The 24,746-nt window shown below is 38.6% G+C and overlaps 1 protein-coding gene across 2 annotated transcripts; it reads left to right on the top strand.

Annotated features, from left to right (window-relative positions):
* The first annotated feature begins 1,791 nt into the window (after positions 1-1,791).
* FAM177A1 (family with sequence similarity 177 member A1) lies at positions 1,792-24,633 on the top strand. Of its 2 annotated transcripts, XM_025919541.2 has the most exons (6): positions 1,792-1,961; positions 2,059-2,179; positions 8,059-8,232; positions 20,548-20,614; positions 21,681-21,778; positions 23,932-24,633. In XM_025919541.2, the coding sequence occupies exons 2-6, from the start codon at positions 2,087-2,089 to the stop codon at positions 24,136-24,138; spliced, it is 639 nt and encodes a 212-aa protein (XP_025775326.1). In that variant the 5' UTR covers positions 1,792-1,961; positions 2,059-2,086; the 3' UTR covers positions 24,139-24,633. The 2 variants fall into 2 exon arrangements, with proteins under 2 accessions (XP_025775326.1, XP_025775325.1); XM_025919540.2 differs by lacking the exon at positions 1,792-1,961 and having other exon boundaries at positions 1,977-2,179.
* Positions 24,634-24,746: the final 113 nt, after the last annotated feature.

The raw sequence follows: 24,746 nt of genomic DNA, 5'->3' as shown, positions 1-24,746 counted from the left end.
TGGACATTCCTGGTTATCAAGTTTTAGCTTTGTTTTCCTAGCTTTTCAGAGAAATAGGTGGATCCAACTACACCTTTTTAGATCTATAAGCACCATTAAGTGATAAATTTAGGCCACAATTATGTTTTCAAGTAGATATATTAATATCTAGATGTGTTTTTTTTGTCATAGTGATATAATACAACTTACACTACCAAGGTAAATGAAGGAAAGATTTGACATATTGCTTTGTTTGCCCACTTTTAGTTGACCTATGGCAGTCTGGAATAATGACAAAAATGTTAATGCCCAAAATAAAACCATTAGAATTTCTATGCTTTTCTGTTGCTATCAGTCCTTCATTTGTAATAGACTGCCCTTCAAATGCTAATTTGTGTTAAAAAAGTAACTCTTAGGAAATGCTTCCAGTTCATATTGGGATATGGCTTGCATTTTGAATTTTCAGTTAACTAAGAAATACACTTGTAAACTATGAACACAAGTCCTGCTTCAGCAGTGAAAATTGTAATTTGATGTTTAATCACCAATTTGCAAAATAAAATCATGCATTTATAAACATTCCACAAAATTTTTAAATAATATCGTTGATGTCGTTAAGAGGAAAGGGATTTTGAATACAAGTAATGCAGAACTGTTCTTGTTTATGAAAGCCAAATCATAAGGTCTTTAACAATTGGCTCTTTTTCTTTTCAGTTTATTGCAGAGATTGTTTTTGCTGTTTTGGACTGTCTCAACCCTTGCTAATGACACTAGGCAGCCTCAGATCATATTACTAAAACCTGTTTACCTTAGCAACAAGCTAACTTGATTTTATTACCAGAAAATGGATTATGAATTCCCAATTATTAAAATGTTGGCTTTCAAATAATCAACTTTTGTCTTTAAGGTTTTTGGTTTTTTAGGTTATAGTTACATGCAGGATAGAAGTGTACAAAAATATTAAGCAGAGAGTAAGGAAAAACAATTTTTGTACAAGAGAGAAGGGAATATTTAAGATTACAGGGGTGTGGACCTTGTTGGGGTCAGGTAGAATTACAGATACACTACGCCATAACTTTGGAGAGTATTTCTGGATTTTGACTGGCATAAAAAATGGAATTTAAAGTATCATATAACGCTCCCTGTGGCCCAAATAATGTATTTTATTTTTGACCTCTACAATTCACAAAACCTTGTGTGAAAACTTTCATACTAAAACTACAATAAAAATAATTTTAGCTGGAAATACTCCAACTAGTTTAAGTAATACTGTAATCGGTGCAATCATGACTTTAATTTGGTTGAACATTGGGAAAAATGGGAAAAAATCCCCTTATACATGCACACACGCTCCTAAAACATAATAAAACATGCCTTGTATTTGTCAAAATGGAACCTTGGGGCTGCCCTTTGCCCTCCTTCAGATATCACTTAACTTTTTCTCTAGTTATACTTAAGTATTTCAGAGAAGTGTAAACAAAATTTACCTTTCAGGCTCTTATTTTACGGGTATTTTGGCTAGACTGTCATCCATGTTAGGTATGGAATATGCAGCATGAGCCGTACATCTTAAAATCTATTTGACAAACCTTTGAAGCATACTACAAGGCTGTTTGGTTTTACAAGTGCAGAAACCAAGATCTGGGAGGGTGACTGCCCAAAACGCAGCTGCTGCATGGCTGCCCCGGGATCCCCAAGGCCAAGCTCCAGGTGCAGGTACGAGGCATGACGTCACCGGTGGTGCCAGGCGGCGGCTCCGAGAGCTGCGGACGTGGGCTGGGCCGGAAGCGGTTTTGCTGGAGGCCCTCCTCGCTCCGCCCCACGCGAGCTGGTCGCTGAGTCGCCCAGGCCGCGGTCTGCGAAACCGGAGTGGGGGGCGAGGCGCCGGCCGGCCCCGCCCCTCAGGCAGGTCCCACCCATCAAGGCAGCCCCACTCCTCCTGCCTTGGCGTGGCCGGGCGCGGCGCGAGGTCGGCGCTGCCGGTGAGTGCCAGTTCGTGACGGCCGGCTCGGTCCGCGCCTGGGTGGGGAGGCGGAGAATGGAAATGGGCTTATCGGCCATTACGTTCTATCTTGCCAGCGCCAGCAGCCCTGTAGCGGTGACAACGATGGACCCGGAGCCTCTGAGCCGTGCGGAGGGAGAAGCAGTAGGAGCCTCTGGAGCTGCGGCCCCCGCGACGTTCAGGGAATCGACTCGGCAGGTAGGTGGGGCCGGCGAGGGAGGTGGCGGCGCGGAGGCTGGGGCTAGGAGAGACTAGCTGAGAGGAGACAGCCCTCGTCCGCCGGCTGCCCTCTTTGGCCTGCCCGGTGTTGTGTTCCTCCCAGCAGGCCGCCCGCCGGAGGTGCGTTTCGGGGTTCGTCCTCACGGTATCCTCGCCTCTGCCCAAAGGCACCGGCTTGGGGCAAGGGGCGAACGCCTCGCCACAGCAGGGCGTCCCTCACCAACCCTTTCCGCTGGCAGCTCTGCGGACTGTGGGGGGCTCCCGGGGGTGCTATTCCATCTTGGGGTCTGCGAGCGAGGAACGAAGGCGTGGCTCCGAAAGGCTGTCCTTAGAGTAGCTGGAAGCCAGGTGACGGCGGCTTCAGACACTTCTCTGCCTCTCCTTGTGCAAGCGCCTGAGTGTCTTGTTTGTGCCCTTTGGTTAGCTAATAGCAACTATGTGCTGAGCGTTTACAGGCTTTCTTTCACTTAATCCTGATAACTTCTGCATGATGTGGGCGTTATCCCCATTTCACTCGCGGGGTAACTAAGGCTCGGAGCTGCCCAATAGAAGCATAATGGGAGCCACATTTTCTAGTAGCCATTACTTAAAAAGTAAAAAGAAATTTTAATTTTTATTTGTATATTATTAATATTTTATTAACCTAATTTAACAAAAAACTTAAATATGTAATTAATGTGAAAGTTAACAATGAGATATTTTACGTTCTTTTTGGTACAAGGCTTAGGAATCCTGCGTGTGTTTTAGACCTATTGCACATCTGAGTTTGGGCTATCCTCATTTTAAGGGAGCATTAGCCACATGTGGCTAGTGGTTACTGTGTTGGACAGCAGAAGTTTAGAGAGGTAAGGTCTGGAGGTTTGTTTTGTTTTCAGTTTCATAGTTTAAAGTAGTAGTTTAGGGGAGCCTAACTGGCTCAGCTGGTGGAGCATCCAACTCCATCTCAAGATGGTGAGTTCAAGCCCCACTTTGGGTGTGGAGCCTACTTTAAGAAAAATAATAAAGTGTTCTTTTATTAAAAAAAAAAAAAAAAAGGAATAGTTTAGGAACTTTGGCCAAGTAAAACTAATGAAGAAATTGTTTCACCTGAAACTAGCTTGTTAGTACAGTGTGGGCCATTAAGAATCTCGAGTTTCTCCTATGTAGAAATCTTTCCACCTTCAGTGGAAATGAAGCTTTTTGGGTAGCTTCAGTTTGAGACTAACCACCACCTGAATGTTAGTAAGACATTTCCCCCAAACTACAGTTTCCTAGGGAATAGTGCGTGAATGCGAGTGTAGCTTCTTGTAGTATAGAACGTAGTTTGCATGAACAAAAACTTTTCTCCATACTAGTTTTTATATGGAATTTCTTGTTTTTCTCCTACTTGAGAAGGAGAAAAGTCATCAGCAAGAAGGAATTCAGGGGCAACACTAATTGATTAGGGAGCCTCTTTTCATTTTCAGTAGAGACCTGTTGCTGACAGGTACATGTGAACTGGACCTTTAAGTCTGTAGTGTTCGATATATTTTCATTTGGTTTTTCCTTCTGTTGTTATCATTGTTTTCATCACTGCTTCAAGCTTTGAATCACTCTAATAGCAAAGTAAACATACCTGTATTGATTTATCAGCTAAATATTGTTTGAAGAGAGGCTCTTTGTTTTTTGGTTTAGTGATATTATATTATTTTCAGATTCCTGGTTGAAACATAATAAATATCTAAACAGTAAAGGAGGCTGTTGAACAAAAAGTAGGAAGTCATAAGAATACCCCCATCGCCAGTATCTCACATTCACTTTCACCAAAAGTAAGTTTCTGTTGTGATCATTCTGAGATTTCCTATGCATATATAGTCTCTTCTGCATTAAACATAAATAGGTTCATACTATACAAACCGTTTTCTGACTTTCCCTTTTTTGCTCTCTCATTCACATTCCTGAAACAGAAACATCTCTGGGAACCCCAGATCTATGCCTTTGAGCATATTTAGAGCAAAGAGGCCCAAGTGGGGACTTGGGTGGAAGGAGAGCCTCCTGTCCTTGATCAGTTATCTGAACTGAGAAATTCTAAATGCAGTGTAGGGAAAGGAGTAAGAAATAGGAGCTTGGCTTTGTATTTAGAATTTCACCTCAAATCAGGCCATTCAGTACCTGTTGTGATATCCTATCAGGCAGGTTCTTTGACTAGACTTTTAACCAAAATCTGAGCCTCAATATTATTAAAGGAGTGAAAATTTTAGTGCTACACATTCGTTTATGTAGCACATCTGATACCAAGAACTTATGATGTGCTAGGAACTATCTAGTGAAGGATACACACTCTGCCTACTTCCATGTTGCTACCTAGTTGGGGATGGTGACACAGAATAAATTCCATGATGTGCAGTACATGTTTTAAAGAAGTTCTTGGTGCTAAGAGACTGTGTAAAAAGAAAATTGCTGTTAAAATCAGGCCCCGAGGAACTAGATAAGTTAATTTACAGTCTAGTCTGGTTAACTATAAAATGTGAATTGACAATGCATCTATTAATTTCCTGATGTTAGGAACCTCTTTTTTCGGATCTTTGGAATTTGTTAAAATGGAATTTGTATTATGGACAGTGAAATTTTTCTTACTAAGAGGTTTATTGTTTATCAGTAAAAAAGAAACATTTGCAAAATTCAGAGAATAACTTTCATTTATAATTGTTGGGAATTTTGCACCAGACTATTTTCATTTTCTGGTTGGTTTTACTCATCAATGCCTCCCTTCACTGTTCCCCCTTTTCTTTTTCCCTAGAGGTTGGAATCACATATCATAAACTGTCTTTCACAGGTTTTTTTACTTGCCACTCTCGTTCCTTAAGATGATGGGTTGACCAAACTATATAGCCTATGGGCCAGATTCCCACTAGCCACTATATAAAGTTTTTTTGGAACACAGCTGTACCCATTTATTATGTATTGTCCATGGCTGCTTTCACAGAGTTGAGTAGCTGTGATAGAAGCTATATGGCCTGCAGAACCTAAAATATTTACCATCTGACCTTTACAGAAAAGGTTTGCTTATTCCTGTTTAAGAAGATAAACCTAAAACTTGGGTTTTACTGTATCAAAAATTAATATTAAATTTTTAAAAGGAAGCCATTAGATAAAAGTCTCTTTAATAAAAATCTTTATATGAAATGTTACTAGAGCAAATAAAATGCCATTTTTTTTTAATTTTTATTTTTTTTTAAAGTTTATTCATTTTTGGGACAGAGAGAGACAGAGCATGAACGGGGGAGGGGCAGAGAGAGAGGGAGACACAGAATCGGAAACAGGCTCCAGGCTCTGAGCCATCAGCCCAGAGCCCGACGCGGGGCTCGAACTCACGGACCGTGAGATCGTGACCTGGCTGAAGTCGGACGCTTAACCGACTGCGCCACCCAGGCGCCCCTAAAATGCCATTTTTAATTCTATATTGTGTGTAGAGAATATTACTCAAAGTTTTGTTTAAACTTAACCTCGGTGTTGGAATGAAAAATATGAATCATGTTTCAGCCTTCACCTTTGCAGGTTTTAAAAAATCTTTTGGAAGGAATATTGCCAAGAGTCACAGCTAATGAAGATAGTAGCTAAGTTTATACTAATTGTTATGAACCAGCCAGAATGTTTTGATGTATTCAAGTTGTCCAAGGAAGGAAGGTAAAGTAGTTGAGCCAATGAGAGATACGCCTTCTCCTTTGCCTTTATCTAAGAAAGGAAAAATTAAGCCGATGAGAAATTACCAGAGGGAGCAGTGAGAAGCTGCTTCTGCTCTAATGGGGGTGGAACGGGACATGGTGATGTGCTGTGAAAGGTCTCAGCTCTGTCTACCGACAGGGACTATTGCTTTGGCATCAGATCCATCCAGATAGTGTGATGACTGGAGATATAACCCAACTCCTCTGACTTTCCCTTGCTTGTGAAGGGATCCGCAGAGCTGAGTAATGGTTCAGAAGGAAATATTGACATCAGAACACCTATAAACCAAATCTTATTTCAAGGGGAAAAATGAAATTGAGTAGGAATGGCTCACTGTGCCTAGGGACCAGGTAAACCTAGTGGACCATTTGTTGTCCATTTTGTTTGTGGACATAATAAATGGGCTGGTCTTCCTTTATTAAGGGCCAGGATTTGTTTGAACCTTCAAGACAGGGTAGGGAGAATTGTGGCTTTTGTTTTTTCAGGTTAATCCAAAGATAGCCCCTGCTCTCAAGATTTTCATGATCTCAGTTCACTGTACAGGAGTCGTAGATGCTGTCAGTGATGTCTTCGTGTGTCTTGGAGCAATGTATGTGTTCTTTGAGTTGGTTATAGCTGGGTTCAAATCCTGGCTAATGACTAAACTTACCTTTGGGAAGTGAAGAACAAAGAGGCCATATATTTTTTCGAAGAAGGAACTTAGAGGATTAGAGGAAATAATGCAAAAGTAAAGTTACTTATATTTATATAACTGGGCAGTTCTAGTCCACTATTTTTATCAGTATAATCCCATCTCTGCAACTGCAGTTCAAAGAATTTTCCTGTTGGTCGAACAACATTCATGGTTTTAAATTGTTTGGTCATATATACAAGTGTAAGACTCCTTATAGAGGACAAAATTTTTGAACTCTGGACTATTCTAGAGAATCCCACCAATGTGGACTCTAATCGTGGGAGTCCTGTAGTCCTATATCATTTTGTTCGTTTAGTCATAAAATTATATCAGTAATACATGAACATAGTCTCATCACAAAGCAAAGAAAACAACAAAATACAAAAAAAGAAAAACAGGCCCCCTTGACTACTCCCTTGCCTCAACCTCTGCCCCTGTCTTAGTACCTGTCCCTAGGAGTAACCACTTGCCAGATTTTTCTTCACAATTGCACTGGCCTTTTTGAAATATTCTAGTAAGGAGATGAAATAAAGCCTTTCTTAGGAGTTTAAACTTGAGGCAAGATGACAGTGAAAAACCTTGTCCTCTCCCACAATGTGCATTTACTCTGAGTTTGGAACATGGCTATATATGTGAAGTAAAATTAGTATTTCCCTAGGAATGAAATTTGAGTGTAATTAGAATTCCATACACACTGTTGTACTGAAATTGGTAAAATCCTTTTACTATCAGGAAAACTGTTGTCATCTATACATTATTGACTAAGAAATATGGAAATTTAGAGATAGAACACTTATGGCCTGTTTTCCAGATTTGATTTACAAATGAGTTTTATTTGGACTGCACAGTTTAAAATTTTTTTTCAGTTTGAATGTCTTCATGGGGGATGCTTTCAACCCAGGGTCTACCCTTCCCTATATAGTTTTGCTCACTTTTGGTACCAGTTGGCGTTAAAAAGCATTTTAATTAGGAACTTTTGGGTAAAGGAGAGATACAGAGTTAAGTTATACTAGTTTTGTTTTGCCCACACGTAGCTAAGCCCAAATCCAGAGATGTAGAATTCTCTGCCATGAACTGTTATTTTATGTCTCTACTGTATGTATATGTGCATCTATATGATTTTCCTTTGATATTGTACATTAATCCATAATTAGCATTATTCTTTAAATGAGTGAAGTCCAGAGTATCTTCACATATTATATAGCATTGGAATTGCTATGACTTGAAGTGCAGTGCTTGATTTCTTAGCTGTTGACTTCAAGAACGTTTATTGGTTAAGTTCTATTTTTTACCCTCAGTAGTGAGTGTGCATATGTTTGCTTTATTATTCATTAAACTCCACATTTATGCTGACACTCTTGTGTGTATGTGACCTCTTTTAAAAAAACTTTTAAGGATTGGTTTATGTTTCTTAATTCCCTACAATACAGCAACTAAGAATCTTTTCGCCATTTGAAAGATTAACCTCACTTGAAACTCATTATCTTATTATTGACATTAGATGAATAGTGAAAGAGGTTTTGAAAATGTAGAACTCGGAGTCATAGGAAAAAAGAAGAAAGTCCCGAGGAGAGTCATCCACTTTGTGAGTGGTGAAACAATGGAAGAATACAGCACAGATGAAGATGAAGTTGATAGCCTGGAGAAGAAAGACGTTTTGCCTACTGTTGACCCGGTAAGTTTGATACTTCTGTCAGTGGTTTTTAAAATTGATTTGTTTCCCCTTAAACATTGAATGAAGGGGCCTTTTGAGGTTTAAATTAACTATATATTGATTATCAAATTATACATTATGATTTTGGTATAAAATAGTATTTTTACAAATATGGATGGAAATATTTCCTGCATTTCAGTAGTGTGAAATCATTTGAGTGTCAGAATTCTTTGTCAGTGTAGCTAGGTTTCTTTAAGAGTTATCTTACTGAAGAGTGTTTGAATTCCAGTCCCTTTGAATTAAGGACTGTAATAGTTTCCACCTAAAACTTAGGATTTGTCAGTTCTTTTTATATTGCCTCAAAGTTTGAGTAGAAGATGGGAGTGTACAGGGATGCCTGGGTGGCTCAGTTGGTTAAGCATCCGACTTCGGCTCAGGTCATGATCTCATGGTTCGTGGGTTCAAGCCTATGGCAGGCTCTATGCTGACAGCTCAGCGCCTGGGGCCTGCTTTGGATTCTGTGTCTTCCTCTCTTTCTGCCCCTTTCCAGCTTATGCTCTCTCTCTCTCTCTCTCAAAAATAAATAAACATTAAAAAAAAATTAAAAAGAAAAGAACATGGGAGTGAATAGTTCTTAATTTTATGTGCCTTATCAGCTAAATTTAAGAATTTCTAAATTATACATGATGTACTATAAAATTATAGGACTAGCTGTACATTCTTAAAAAGGAGTGTTGTCCTTCTAAGTAGGTTTTTTAGAGTTTAGTTGATCAGTATTTACTGACTTTCTAATGGGTTCTCTTTCAGGCACTGGTGATACAGCAATGGGTACATAAATTTCTATTACATGCTAGTGGGCAGACAGGTAATAAATACATACTATAATTATTAGACTGAAAATTGCTATAAAGAAAATAAACCAGGATAACAGGATAGAGAATTATTAATTTGTATTCGATTTTAAAAATGTTATTACTAGTTTTTTATTAGATTCCACTCTTCATAAATTTTGGTTATTAAAAAAACATCAGATCCAGAGTCTCTACTATAGAATATATTCAAAAGACTGTGCAGTATACTCTGATGGCATTTCTAAATGCATGCAAAACATTGCAGAGGTGTTTCATGCATTGGGAGAATTGTTGGAATAAGTGTTTTTCTTTTAAATTAATTTGAAGGGATTCTTATTTATATACATTGTGTATATATGTATGAATTTAATTTATTTTAATTTAATTTAATTTAATTTAATTTAATTTTTATGTTTATTTATTTTGAGAGAGAGAGAGCATGAGTGGGTAAGGAGCAGAGGGAAAGGGAGAGAGAATCTAAAGTAGGTTCCGTGCTGTCAGCATGGTGCCTGACGTGGGGCTCACAGACTGTGAGATAATGACCTGAGCTGAAATCAAGAGTTGGTCACTTAGCTGACTGAGCTGCCCAGGTTCCCCTTAAAAGTCATTGTCTCAAAAGTTGCTCTCTACTTACAAAGAAACTGATAATAAAAGCATTGTGTAGGGGCGCCTGGGTGGCGCAGTCGGTTAAGCGTCCGACTTCAGCCAGGTCACGATCTCGCGGTCCGTGAGTTCGGGCCCCGCGTCAGGCTCTGGGCTGATGGCTCAGAGCCTGGAGCCTGTTTCCGATTCTGTGTCTCCCTCTCTCTCTGCCCCTCCCCCATTCATGCTCTGTCTCTCTCTGTCCCAAAAAAAATAAATAAATGTTGAAAAAAAAAAAATTTTATAAAAGCATTGCGTAGAAACGAATGCATTCTTACTACTTTCCTAAAGATTAACTCTTTTTTAAAAAAGCTTGATTAAGTGTGCCTGTGTGGCACAGTCAGTTGAGTGTCCAGCTCTTGATTTCAGCTCAGATCATAATTCTGTGGTCATGGGATCAAGCCCCACATTGGGCTCCACACTGAGCGTGGAGCCTGCTTAAGATTCTCTCCCTCCCTCCCCATCTCCCTTCCTCTCTCTCTCTCTCTCTCTCACTCTCTCTCACTTTCTCTCCCTCTGCCCTTCAACCCTTACTCTCTCTCTCTAAAAAAAAAAAAAAATTAAAAAAAGGAAATAAAATCTTTATTGAAATACAGTTCACTTGGCATACAATTCACTGATATAAAGTTACAGTGACCTGGCATTTATTTATTTATTTATTTAAATGTTTTATTTATTTTTGAGAGGAAGTGCACAAACAGGGAAGGGGCAGAGAGACAGAGAGAGGATCTCAAGCAGGTTCCGTGCTGTCAGCATGGAGCTCAAACTTACAAAGCAAACCATGAGATTATGACCTGAGCCAAGATCAAGAGTTGGACACTTAATCAACTGAGCCACTGAGGTGCCCCAGGTCTTTGATGTATTTTGAGTTAATTTTTGTATATGGTTTGAGGTAAGGGTCTAACTTCATTATTTTGCATGTGGTTTTTCATTTTTCTCATTCTTTTCTCATTGTATGATCTTAGTATTCTTGTCAAATTTGATCATAGAATGTGGTTTTATTTCTAGACCCTCAGTTCTCCTCCACTGATATATGTATATATGTCTTTCCTTGTACCAGTACCACACTGTCTGGGTTACTGTTGCCTTATAGCAAATTTTGACGTTGAAGGCATTGAGACTTTCTACTTTGTCCTTTTTCTCCCAAGATTGTTTTGACTATCCTGGGCCCCTTTCAATTCCATATGAATTTTAGAATCAGCTTGTCAGTTTCTGCAAAGAAGTTAGCTAGGGATTATGTTGAATCTGTAGATAAATTTTAGAGCATTGATGTCTTAAGACTTTTTTTTTTTTTTTTTTTTTCAACGTTTATTATTTTTGGGACAGAGAGAGACAGAGCATGAACGGGGGAGGGGCAGAGAGAGAGGGAGACACAGAATTGGAAACAGGCTCCAGGCTCTGAGCCATCAGCCCAGAGCCCGACGCGGGGCTCGAACTCACGGACCGCGAGATCGTGACCTGGCTGAAGCCGGACGCTTAACCGACTGCGCCACCCAGGCGCCCCGATGTCTTAAGACTTTTAATTCATGAATCTTTAACTTCTTTAGATCTCCCTTAATTTTTTTCTATACTGTTTTGTAATTTTCAGAGTATAAGTTTTATACTTCATTCTTAAATTTATTTCTAAGTGTTTTTTTTTTTTTTTTTTGATGCTACTGTAAGTGGAATTGTTTTCTTACAGTTTTCTTCTCTTCCAATCTGGATGCTTTTTATTTGATGTTCTTGCCTAATTACCCTAGCTAGAACCTGCATTACAATGTTGAATAGAAGTGCTGAGAAGTGGCCATTCTCATCTTGTTCTAAATCTTGCGCGAAACTGTTCCATCTTTTACTGTTAAATATGATGTAGCCATGAGTGTTCTGTAGATTCCCTTTATCAGTTTGAAGAACCTCCCTCTATTCTTAGGCTTTTTTTTTTTTTTAAATCATGATGCAGCCTTGAATTTTGTAAAATGCTTTTTCTGCATCAATTGGGATGGTTTTGAGATTTTTGTTCTTTATTCTATTGGTATAGTGACATTAATTGATTTTTTGGATGCTAAACCAGCCTTACATTCTTAGGATAAAACCCACTTGATCATTGTATATAATTATTTTTATATGTTCCTGATTTGGTTTGCTGGTAATTACTGTGAATTTTTGCACCCATATTCATAGAAAATACAGGTCTGTAATTTTCTTGTAAGGTCTTTGTCTGGTTTTAGTACCAGAGTAATACTGGCCTCCTAAAATGAGTTGGGAACTGTTGCCACTCCTGGTTTTTTGGAGGGGGCGTGGGGGGGAAGAGTTTGTAAGAATTGGTATTCTTTTATTTTTTTAAGTTTATTTATTTATTTTGAGAGAAATCAGGGAAGGGACAGGGAGAGAGGGAGAGAGAGAATCCCAAGCAGACTCTGTGCTGTCAGTGCAGAACCTGATGTGGGGCTCGATCTCATGAACTGTGAGATCATGACCTGAACCGAAATCGAGTCTGATGCTTAACTGACTGAGCCACCCAGGTGCCCCCAGAGTTGGTATTAATTCTTATTTAAATGTTTGGTAGACTTTGCCTGTGAAGCTGCCTAGGCTTTTCATTGTGTCTGGTTTTTTTTTTTGTTTTTGTTTTTGTTTTTTTTTAAAGTTTATTTATTTTGAGAGAGGGAAAGAGTACAAGTGGGAGAGTGGCAGAGAGGAGGGGGAGGGAATTCCAAGCAGCTCCACTGACAGTGCAGAGGATGACTTGGGGCTTGATCCCATGAACTGTGGAGTCATGACCTGAGCCAAAATTAAGAGTTGGACGCTTAACCGACTAAGCCACCCGGGCACCCTGTGTATAGTTTTTTTTTTTATTATTATTACAAAATTATCTTCTTTCTTTTTAAGTCCATTGTGGCAGTTCTGTTTATTTCTTATAGGTAAGTTATCTAATTTGTTTTCATGCAGTTGTTCACAGTATTCCTTTATAGTTTTTTCTGTTTTTTCATTTCTGATTCTAGTAATTTGGGTCTTCCTTTTTCTTGGTCAGTCTAGCAAAAGATTCATCAATTTTGTTGATCTTTTCCAAGAATGAGCATTTGGTTTCATTGATTTTCTCTTTTATTTTTTTCTCCATTTCATTAGTTTTCCTTCCATCTGCTTGCTGTAGGTCTAGTTTGCCCTACTTTTTCCAGTGTCTTGAGGTGGAAGGTTAGGTTATCTTCTTTCTTAATTAGCTATGAACTTCCCCTTCTAAAAAAAATTATTTTGGAGAGAATGTGTGAGCAGGGGAGAAGGGCAGAGGGAGAGAGAGACAGAATCTCAAGTAGGCTCCATGCTCAGCGTGGAGCCTGACACGGGGCTCAATCCCATGACCTTGGGATCATGACCTGAGCCAAAATCAAGAGTTGGTCATCCAACTGACTAAACCACCCAGGCGCCCCTGAAATTCCCTTTTAGAACTGTTTTAATTACATCTCATAAATTTTGTGTGTTACATCTTCATTTTCATTCATCTCAAAGTATTTTCTCTTTGACCTATTGGTTTTTTAAGAATATGTTATTCATTTCCCACATATTTCTTTTTTTTTTAACTACTTTTTTTTTTAAGTTTATTTTTGAGAGGGGGGAGACAGAGAGAGAAAGAGAAAGTGTGCAGGAGGGTTAGAGGGAGAGAGGGAGGCGGAGAATCTGAAGCATGCTCTGTGCCATTAGCTGATTGCGGAGCTCGAATCCACTGACCATGAGGTCATGATCTGAGCTGAAATCAAGAGCCAGTTGCTTAACCCACTGAGTCACCTAGGCGCCCTTATTTCCCCCATGTTTCTTAAATTTTCACATTTTTTTTTTCTTTCTTGATTTCTAATTTCACACCCATGTGGTTGGAGAACATACCTTGTATTCTTTCTCTCCTTTTAAATCTATGGAAGTTTGTTTTATGGATATCAGCATCTGGTCTGTCGTGGAGAATGTTCTGTACATACTTGAGAAAAATGTATATTCTGTTGTTGTTAGGTGGTGTGTTCTATAGATATGTTAGGTCTGGTTGGTTCATAGTGTTTTTCAAGTCTTCAATTTCCTTGTTGATCTGCCTGATTGTCCTATTCATTATTCAAAATGGGGTGTTGTCTCCAGCTGTTATTGTTGAGTTGTCTATTCCCTTTATTTCTGTCAGTTTTTGTTGAGTCCCTCTTCTGAATTTTTCATTTTAGTTATTACACTTTTCAACTACAGAATTTCTATCTGGTTCTCATTAATAATTTTCATTTTTTTATTGATTTTGTCTTTTTTAAAAAAAAATTTTTTTTTAACGTTTATTTATTTTTGAGACAGAGGGAGACAGAGCATGCACAGGGGAGGGGCAGAGAGAGAGGGAGACACAGAATCTGAAACAGGCTCCAGGCTCTGAGCTGTCAGCACAGAGCCCGACGCGGGGCTCGAACTCACGGACCGTGAGATCATGACCTGAGCCGAAGTCGGACGCTTAACCGACCAAGCCACCCAGGCGCCCCTGATTTTGTCTTTTTGATGCAACATTGTTATTCCTTCCTTTATTTCTTTAATTATGTTTTCTGTTACTTTGATGTTTTTTCTGTTAAATCCAACATCTAGTCACTCATGGGTAGTTTCTGTTGCCTGCTTTTCTTCCTGTGTACAGAGTATACTTCTCTGTTTCTTTGCATGACTCTTAGTTTTTTGTTGGAAATTGTACATTTTAGATAACATATTGCAACAACTCTGGGTACTGCCCCTTGCCTTCTCCCTCTCCTCCCTCCCACCCAGTCTTATTATTTGCTTGTGTTTTTGTTTTGTTTTGTTCTGTTTAGTGACTGTTGGATTATTTTAGTGAAGTCTGTCTCCTCCCCATGTCCTGTTCTCTCCTACAAACTAGCTGGCCTAAAAAAAAAAAAAAAGGGGGTTGGCGCCTGGGTGGCTCAGTCGGTTGAGCATCTGACTTCGGCTTAGGTCATGATCTCACAGCTCATGAGTTCAAACCCCATGTCGGGCTCTGTGCTGACAGCTCAGAGCCTGGAGTCTGCTTCGGATTCTGTGTCTCCCTCTTTCGCTGTGCCCCTCCCCCATTCATGTTCTGTCTCTCTCTCAAGAATAAATAAAACATTTAAAAACATTAAAAAAAAAACAAAACTAGCTGGCCTGTAGTTTAGCCTGCATCTTTATAGACTCTAAGAACTTCCTCTCAATTACCTTTCACCATAATCTCTACTGATTTTGAGAGCACCCTTTGGGCTTGAACTTTTCCAGCTCTGTTACAAATGAAGTCAGTTCCTTTGGGAAAAGATTAGGAACTATCTGTTTTATGGCTTATTCTCCTGGGCAAAATCTCTTAACCAGAGCTCTGAAGTTGGTGGTAGGGACAGTGGTGCATTTCTGAGTGACACACATACTTTTTTTTTTTTTTTTTTTTAATTTTTTTTTGACGTTTATTTTTTTTTGAGACAGAGAGAGGCAGAGCATGAACAGGGGAGGGTCAGAGAGAGGGAGACACAGAATCCGAAACAGGCTCCAGGCTCTGAGCTGTCAGCACAGAGCCCGACGTGGGGCTCGAACTCACGGACCGCGAGATCATGACCTGAGCCAAAGTCGGCCGCTTAACCGACTGAGCCACCCAGGCGCCCCAAGACACACCTACTTTAAGAGCTGACTGCTTGGTGGAGGTGGGGAGCCTTAGATCTTTTTGGTTTTTTTCACTGCCTCATGAACCGGGCCTGTTAGTGCCCCAATATTCTTAGTGGCACCGTGTCCATGGTATAGCCTCCATTCCATGAATGGGGGCTGACAGAAGGAATCCCCTACCTGTCAACTGCATTAACCTGGAACTTAGTCTCAGTAATAGGTGGCTTGTGGGCAGGATCAGAAATGCTGATTGATGGCCTATCATGCAATATTTGTCCTTCTGAGACTGGCTTATTTTATTAGCATAATGTCCTCAGTTTCATCTAGGTTGTTGTATATGATAAAATTCCCTTCTTTTTTACGGTGAATTTTTCAATTATATGTATACACCACAATTTCTTTATCCATTCATTTGTCAGTGGACATTTAGGTGTTTCCACATCTTAGCTGTTGTGAATAATGCTACAGTGAAGATGGGAGTGGAAATAACTCTTCAGGGTCCAGATTTCAGTTCTTTTGGGTAAATGCCAATATTGTAAATGGGAAAAACAGCAGGATAGAGAAAGTATGACAGTGTTGTAAAAAACATACACACTTAGGAAAAGACTGAGAAAATATACTAAAATATTAATGATAATTATTTACAGGTAGTGGAAAAATGGGTGGCTTAGATGTTCTTTATATTTTGCCCCATTTTCTAAGTATTATACAGTAAATAAGCATTACTTTTGTAATCTAAAAACAAGTTGTTCAGTCCCAAAATTTGTATGGAACCACAAAAGACTCCCAATAGCCAAAGTAATGTTGAAAAAGAAAACCAAAGCTGGAGGCATCAAATCCGAGACTTTAACCTGTATTACAAAGCTGTAATCATCAAGACAGTATGGTACTGGCACAACAACAGACATATAAATCAATGAAATAGAATAGGAAACCCAGAATGGACCCACAGATATATGGCCAATGAATCTTCAGCAAAGCAGGAAAGAGTATCCAGTGGAAAAAAGACAGTCTCCTTAGTAAATGGTGCTAGGAGAACTGGACAGCAACATGCAGCAGAATGAATGTGGACCACGTTTACACCATACACAAAAGTAAATTCAAAATGGATGAAAGACCTAATTGTGAGACAGGAAACCATCAAAATCCTACAGGAGAAAACAGGAAGCAACTGCTTTGACCTCGGCCACAACAGCTTCTTACTTGACATGCCTCTGGAGGAGGCAAGGGAAATAAAAGCAAAAATGAACTATTGGGACCTTATCAAGATAAAAAGCTTTTGCACATCTGGGGTGCCTGGGTGGCTCAGTCAGTTAAACGTCTGACTACAGCTCGGGTCATGATCTTATGGTTCGTGAGTTCGAGCCCCACATCAGGCTCTGGGCTGTGGAGCCTGCTTCGGATTCTGTGTCTCCCTCTGCCCCTCCCCTGCTCGCTGTCTCTCTCTCTCTCTCTCTCTCTCTCTCTGTCTCTCTCAGAAAATGAATAAAACACTAAAAAAAAAATCTAAAAAAACCAAAAAACTTCTGCACTGCAAAGGAAACAATCAACAAAACTAAAAGGCAACTGACAGAATGGGAGAAGGTATTTGCAAATGACATATCAGATAAAGGGTTTGTATCCAAAATCTATAAAGAATTTATCGAACTCAACACCCAAAGAACAAATAATCCACTGAAGAAATGGGCAAAAGACATGAATAGACACTTTTCCAAAGAAGACATCCGGATGGCTAACAGACACATGAAAAGATGCTCAACATCGCTCATACCAGGGAAATACAAATCAAAACCACAATGAGATATTACCTCACACCTGTCGGAGTGGCTAAAAATAATTCAGGAAACAACAGATGTTGGTGAGGATGTGGAGAAAGGGTAACCCTCTTTCACTGTTGGTGGGAATGCAAACTGGTACAGCCACTCTGGAAAACAGTATGGAGGTTCCTCAAAAAGTTAAAAATAGAATTACTCTACAACCCAGCAATTGTACTACTAGATATTTATCCAAAGGATACAAAAATGCTGATTCAAGAGGCTACATGAACCCCAATGTTTATAGCAGCACTATCAACAAATAGCCAAATTATGGAAAAAGCCCAAATGTCCGTTAACTGAATGGATAAAGAAGATGTGGTATATATATACAATGGAATACCACTCAGTGATGAAAAAGAATGAAATCTTGCCATTTGCAACAATGTGGTTGGGACTGGAGGGTATTAAGCTAAGTGAAGTAAGTCAGAGAAAGACATCACATGATTTCACTCATATGTGGAATTTGAGAATCTTAACAGATGAACATAGGGCAAGGGAAGGAAGAATAAGGTATAAACAGAGAGGGAGGCAAACCATAAGAGACTCCTAATACAGAGAACAAACTGAGGGTTGATGGGGGTGGGGAAAATGGGTGATGGGCATTAAGGAAGGCACTTATTGGGATGAGTACTGGGTGTTATATGTAAGTGGTGAGTCACTGGATTCTACTGAACCAAGACTACACTGAATGTTAACTAATTTGAGAATAAAAAACAAATAAAACATTTAAAAAATAATAAAAAATAAAAATAAGTTTAACAATCAAAAAGATAGCAAGTCTTAATAGTTCTCTATTAAGGAAGAGATGGATACTTTATGCAGGAAGAGATTGATACTTAAATTTTTGTAGAAAAAATGAATCAGCTTGAGTTTGCATCATAAACTGGAAGTCTTGAAGACCAAGATCTAGTCCATTTTTCTTATTACTGGGATGGTGGTGGCGGTAGCGATGCTGGCAGTAGTGGCAAGGTTCCATTGTAGGCTCTTGAGTCATCTGTCCTTTTGATTCAGTGAGGTCAGTGTTTAAACAAAGAGCCCTATACGTTCATTCTGTATAATTGTGTGTGATGATAGATGTTATTCGGGGATCCTTATCCGGTTCCTCAGCTCTGGAGCAGGTTTGACTTTTTGGTAGTCACCACATGGTTATTAGCAATTGTTCTCTCTAGAAACAACCCCAGGAGAATTGGTCCACTTAGAAATATATGCTTTCCTTCAAAAGCCTGCTTAATCCCTTTCTAAGTAGTTTCTTGGCCCTATCATTATAATGTGTTATAGAAACTGGTTCCATTCCCTAGATTACTGCACTGTCCCATTTGCTGGAAGGACTATAAGGTAAACATGAAGGGGGGCCTGGGTGGCGCAGTCGGCTGAGCGTCTGACTTCGGCTCAGGTCGTGATCTCGCAGTCTGTGAATTCAAGCCCTGCGTTGGGCTCTGTGCTGACAGCTCAGAGCCTGGAGCCTGCTTCGGATTCTGTGTCTTCCTCTCTCTGCCCTTCCCCACTTGCTCTCTCTTTCTCTCTCTCTCTCTCTCAAAAATAAGCATTAAAAAAAAAGGTAAACATTAAGATGAGAGCATCTTAAACAGAGTCCCTAAAATAACCCTTATCCTCAAATAAGAGAGATGCTTCCTGCTCTGAATGTAGAAGATATACATATATTAGATTTGATTGAGGAAAACATAAATATACAGTATTTTCTTAGTTAAATGTATTTGCTTGGACACTCATTCTTGTGTAAATAGAAGTGGAGGAGCTAACTCACTTCTGTGTCTTTCCAAGAATCCTGTCACAGAAATTCGCTTACCCACTTTTCATGAGAAGATTGTGTTATATGTTTTCCCCTTTTCTCTTTAGTTCGTCTACCCAGTTACAGATATTCCTGTGTTTGCTGTTTTAATACCCTTATAATCATGAACATATCTTAGCTAAGAATGTTATCTTTTTTCTCCTTCCTGGAAACAGTATTAAAATAATAATAATAATCGTTATTTGATTGATTGCTCTCTACTTCCTTTTGGTAAACAAAAATATTGGTATAGTGAAGCATGCTTATATTACTGATTTCATCCACAGAGGCAAACTGTCATCTGTGTGGCAAGCTTCACAGAAGTATTCTGTGGGAAGTGCAGCATCAAGATTAACAATGGAATTGTACAATGTAGATTGCATTCTACCATTGGTCCTATAAATATACAGTCAGCTTGTCTTGGGCTATATGGTCTAGTCCCTTTATAACCTTTAAAGAAACAGAAAAACTCATCTTGTTGCTTATTGGTCATTTATTTTCCCACCATTGAAAGTTCATTTGATATACCCTTACTTATTCTGCTTCATTTATCTGAATCTTAATTTGCCTACTGTATCATAAAGTATGTTGTACTGTATGATTTAAAAAATGTTTTTGAATTAATTTATTTTTAAATTTACATCCAAGTTAGTTAGTATATAGTGCAACAGTGATTTCAGGAGTAGATTCCTTAATGCCCCTTACCCATTTAGCCCATCCCCCCTCCCACAACCCCTCCAGCAACCCTCTGTTTGTTCTCCATATTTAAGCATCTCTTATGTTTTGTCCCCCTTTCTGTTTTTATATTATTTTTGCTTCCCTTCCCTTATGTTCATCTGTTTTGTATCTTAAAGTCCTCATATGAGTGAAGCCATATGATATTTGTCTTTCTCGTACTGACTAATTTCGCTTAGCATAATATCCTCCAGTTCCAACCAGGTGGTTGCAAATGGCAAGATTTCATTCTTTTTCATTGCCAAGTAATACTCCATTGTATATGTGTATATCACATCTTCTTTATCCATTCATCCATCGATGGACATTCGGGCTCTTTCCATACTTTGGCTGTTATTGATAGTGCTGCTATAAAAATTGGGGTGCATGTGCCCCTTCAAAACAACATACCTGTATCCCTTGGATAAATACCTAGTAGTGCAATTGCTCGGTCATAGCGGTAGTTCTGTTTTTAGTTTTTTGAGGAACCTCCATACTGTTTTCCAGAGTGGCTTCACCAGTTTGCATTCCCATGTACTGTATGATTTCTTAAGGTCCCTTTCTATTTATTGCATCATCTCTCTGATACTGTGCTTATCAATAATAAAGACAAAAAAACAGCAAGACAGGAGAAAGGCTATAGATTGTCAATTCATAAATAATCAAGACTATGACTTACCAACTCCATTTTTAGGGGCTGCTGCTTTTTTTGGTTATTCCATGGGTTTAAGGTGGTGGTAGTTAAATGGGTAAATATAAAATGTCTTTGTAGAATTCTGTCTATAAAACTTTTAAATTTTTAGTTGGATTGTAGTCTATAGTACTATCTATAGAATGTTTTATGTGCCAACCAAGTATTTGATTACTTCATTCTGGCCTAAATATACAGAATGAGTTTAGGTATGAATGTTGCTAACCTGACTTCTTGTTGCAGACAAAACTTACCTGGGGCCCCTACTTATGGTTTTACATGCTTCGAGCTGCCACATCAACCCTTTCAGGTACTACTTTTCTGTTTGAGTATTGTATAACTATTATAATATGCTCCAAAAACAGGAGCTTTGCCAAACGGGGTGTTTCCAAAGTGAAGGAGAAACAATAGGGAGGTAATTACTTTACTTTCAGCAGCTAGCTAGCATTAGAAGATGTTAATCTAATCTTCAGCTTCTGGTTGTGGTTTTTTTTTTTTTTTTTTAAAGAACTGAAAAATGGCTTTATTAGTTTATTTTATATTTTTGTGTTTTTGAAACTTAGTTCTGTCAGCAGCTATTTTGCTATTTTGTTACATGATTTCCTACTGATACTGTTGTCATTCTGTCTGCTTATTCTAGAGCCTGTAGTTAACAATTCATTTATATTTTAATTTCATTAATATTTCATATCTTAAGTTGAGCTGTAACTAAGTCATATTTGAAGGAAATGAATTATCACCTTATGACTTAATCATGCTAACTTTAAACATAGGTTTTAAATCATGAAGCTTTCCTCTGTTTCCAGTTTTAACTCCCTCATAGCTTCCTTCATTTTCTGCTTTTTACTAGAGCTAATTTTGAACAGTAATTCATACAAGAAACGTTTACTGAGCACTTAATATACCTACACAGTGTGGTGTAATGAAAAGAACATGAGCTTTACATTCAGACCTGGATTACATTTTGGATGTGCTTCATCAGCCCTTCTGAGTCTAACCTTTCAGAGTGCCTGGCATGTGGCAGGCACTCAGTGAGTGTTAGAGAACAAGCCCTTCCTCTCCTACAGCCTAATGGTGTCCCAACTCTCTGAGAGTATATGTTTTTCTTTAAAAAATAGACACATAATAGATAATTATAATACATGGTGATATGGGTTATAATTAGAGGTATAAGGAGAGTGTTGTTAGGAACAGAAGGAGCCACTACTGCCTCTTGGGGAAATCAAGGAAGATACACAGAAGAGACATATTAAGTGTTCATAATCTCCCTGAGGGCAGAGACTGTAACTTTTGTATTTTTACAGTGTCTTGCACATAGAAAATACTTAAAAAAAGTTTATGGAATTGTGTAAGTCATCTAACTTTTGTATCCTTAGTGTGTGACTTTCTTGGAGAGAAGATTGCGTCTGTTTTGGGCATCAGCACCCCTAAATACCAATATGCCATTGATGAGTATTACCGGATGAAGAAGGAGGTGTGTCTCCTTTTTACATTTTTTTCATTCAGTTCGGTTTACTGTGGACTTCATGGGTTGTGTAATGAGCATATATATCGTCCTTAGCTGCCCAAAAGAGAGCTCCCTTAGGATAGGCATTTCATTCTAGTGTTATTAATTTATCAACTTAGATATTTTTAATTTATGTATTTTTTAATACTGAAATTTCTCTAGGATCTTGGTGTGAAACTAAGCTAGATTTCATTGTGCTAGGTGTTATGTGAGGTGTTATTTAATCTTCATACATCTCTCTTTGGATTATTTTTGCAATTTTAAGATGAGCAAAGAAGACTTAGTCTCTATACTTAGGATATATAGATGTGGAGGGTTAGGTGCACAGAAAATTACAAGTATTAGAAATGTGTAAGTGCCAGTTGTTAAGGCACAAAGAGGTGAAGCAATTTTGTCTGCAAATGTAGTGAGGTCTTAGGGTGGGGGTAAAATGGGTTGAGCCTTAAGGAATGAGAAAAGTTTAGCTCTCAAGAGCATGGGCTGAAGAACCAAAGGGTCTGAATTCGAGTTTTGACTCTGCCACTTCTAACTTAGTAACTTCGAGCAAGATGCTTAACGTCTGTAAAGCCTCAGTTTCTTTTTTTTTAAATTTTTAAAAATGTTTATTGATGTTTTGAGAGAGGAAAACAGAGTGTGAGTGGGGGGAGGGGCAGAGAGAAGGAAACACAGAATCCGAGGCAGGTTCCAGGCTCCGAGCTGTCAGCACAGAGCCCAGTGCAAGCTCGAACTCGTGAACTGGGAGACCACAACTTGAGCCAAAGTCAGGCACTTAACTGACTGAGCCACCCAGGTGCCCCATGTAAGCCTCAGTTTCTTCATCTTAATAATCAGAAGTGTGGCATCCATGTTCAGGGTTGCTCTACAGATTAAATGAGTTAATATGTAAAATGCTTAGAAAAAGCACCCAATGTATATAGATGAGCATGGGATAAATATTGGAATCTTTTATTATTTTCCTTCAAGCAAATGGGGAGGGCAGCTCAGCTAAAGCTAGAATGTAGAGGCATGAAGAGAAGTCATGTATCTGGAGAAGTGGCAAGAATAGTACTTTGTCACTGGAGCAGAGTGCAACGGGAGAGTGCCTAAGGCAGCTTACTTTATATTTGTTATATGGTTTCAAAAATGTTTTATGAACACATGAGTGTTTTTAACACTACCAGCCTTGTTTACAGCCTCATTACCTCACCTGGACTAATAAAGAGTCCTAAGTGTTCTCTTTTTCTTGTTTTCTCTCAAGCAAGCTCTAGAGTGATCTTGACAGTTTACTTATTCTGTACTAACTACCCATATTGTGTTGACTGATACAATTGCCACTTCTTCCATGAATTTAGTATTTCTGGAACTAGAAATTACTTACTGTCTAAATCTCTATAGTGCTTATTCCTTTCTGTCTTAATACTCTTTTTACATGTCTTAACTTCCCTCCCAGATTGTAAACTTCTTGAGGGCAGTGACTGCCTTATCTGTATACAAGTTGCTTACAGAAGCATTAACCATGTTAGACCATTTAGTGAATAGACCACCCTATTCCATTGAATAGGCTGATATCCTGTAATTGAAGTGATACAGTATTTAGCAATTAAAAAAATTTTTTTAATGTTTATTCTTGAGAGAGTTAGAGCATGAGTGGCGGAGGGGCAGAGAGAGAGAGAGAGACACACACAGAATCTGAAGCAGGCTGCAGGCTCTGAGCTGTCAGCACAGAGCCTGATGCAGGGCTCGAACTCATGAACCACGAGACCTGACCTCAGCTGAAGTCAGACACTTCTTCAGCTGGCTGAACCACCCAGGCGCCTCTAGCAATTTTTTAATTTAGATTAGAATCTGAAAAGATATAGCCTTTGTCAAAGTTAATTCAGGTCCCATCTAAGGGAAGCAGTGCTGTACCGTGTTTTAAAAATAACATCACTTTCTTTAAAATGTCATATAATAGTTTCCATTTCAGTTTGGGAACAGGGGACAGGGAGGTAAGTCTTGTCTTAATTTGACCAAACTGAATTGGACATGACACTAATGTTTTAGTTTAAAAAAAACAAAGGCACAAGTAGTTGAAAGCAGGGGAACAAATATTTCTTCTGGGCATTTATATTTCAACAATTCTTGATATTTCCTCTTTTTAGGAAGAAGAAGAAGAAGAAGAAAACAGGATGTCTGAAGAAGCAGAAAGACAGTACCAGCAGAGTAAACTGCAAGCTGATTCCATTGTCCAGACGGATCAACCAGAAACAGGGGCATCCAGTTCATTTGTGAATCTCAATTTTGAAATGGAGGCAGACTGTGAAGTAGTTATGGAAAACAAACAAAATCCAGTCTCTGTCCCACCATAGAATGAAAATGACTATCAGACTTCAAACTCTAGGGTTTTTATAATACCAGGAACTTTCACATTCTTTATTCAGTGGGACTTAATACAATTATTTATATTTTAAATTATTATCTGGAAAGGGAGAAATGTTTCTTTATTCTTAGGCTCTGTCTAGCAAAAGCCAGATCTGAAATTTGGGCATTTATATTATGCTTTTACTGTATGTCAAATTAGTGCTTTGGTTTTAAAATATTCTTTAAAAAAATAAGGACATTCTAGAGCCGTAATTGCCAATTAAGAGTTAAATTATCAAACGTGTCTGTTATTTGTGTTTGTAAGAAAAAAAATAGTTAAATTACTGATTAAGACTAATTGGAGCTGATCTTCCTGGTCTCAGATTAAAATGAGGACTTTCCCCCATAGATTTTCTCATGTTGTCTTACATTTATACATCTAACCATTAATTTCATACTAAGGATGGTTTACTGTGTGTAATAAAAGGAGCAAGACAAAAGCACTTTGATTTTTCTTTCCTTGAGAATATTTTATGAAAAGATGATAACACCAATTTTAAGATGGGTTTACTTTTTTTAATGCAGGTTACTACTTAATCTTTTTCTTTTTCAGTAC

The sequence above is a fragment of the Puma concolor genome, chromosome B3 (assembly GCF_028749965.1).
Source record: "Puma concolor isolate L17-30 chromosome B3, mPumCon1.1.hap2, whole genome shotgun sequence".
NCBI lineage: Eukaryota > Metazoa > Chordata > Mammalia > Carnivora > Felidae > Puma > Puma concolor.
Note: the sequence above shows the minus strand (reverse complement) of the source record. Positions and strands in the feature narration are given on the sequence as shown.

Coding starts and splice junctions, on each gene's coding strand:
- FAM177A1 (XM_025919540.2), top strand. CDS start 2,018: ATGGAAATGGGCTTATCGGCCATTACGTTCTATCTTGCCAGCGCCAGC. Junction 2,180..8,058: donor TCAGGGAATCGACTCGGCAG/GTAGGTGGGGCC, acceptor TATTGACATTAG/ATGAATAGTGAAAGAGGTTT. Junction 8,233..20,547: donor TTTTGCCTACTGTTGACCCG/GTAAGTTTGATA, acceptor TTCTTGTTGCAG/ACAAAACTTACCTGGGGCCC.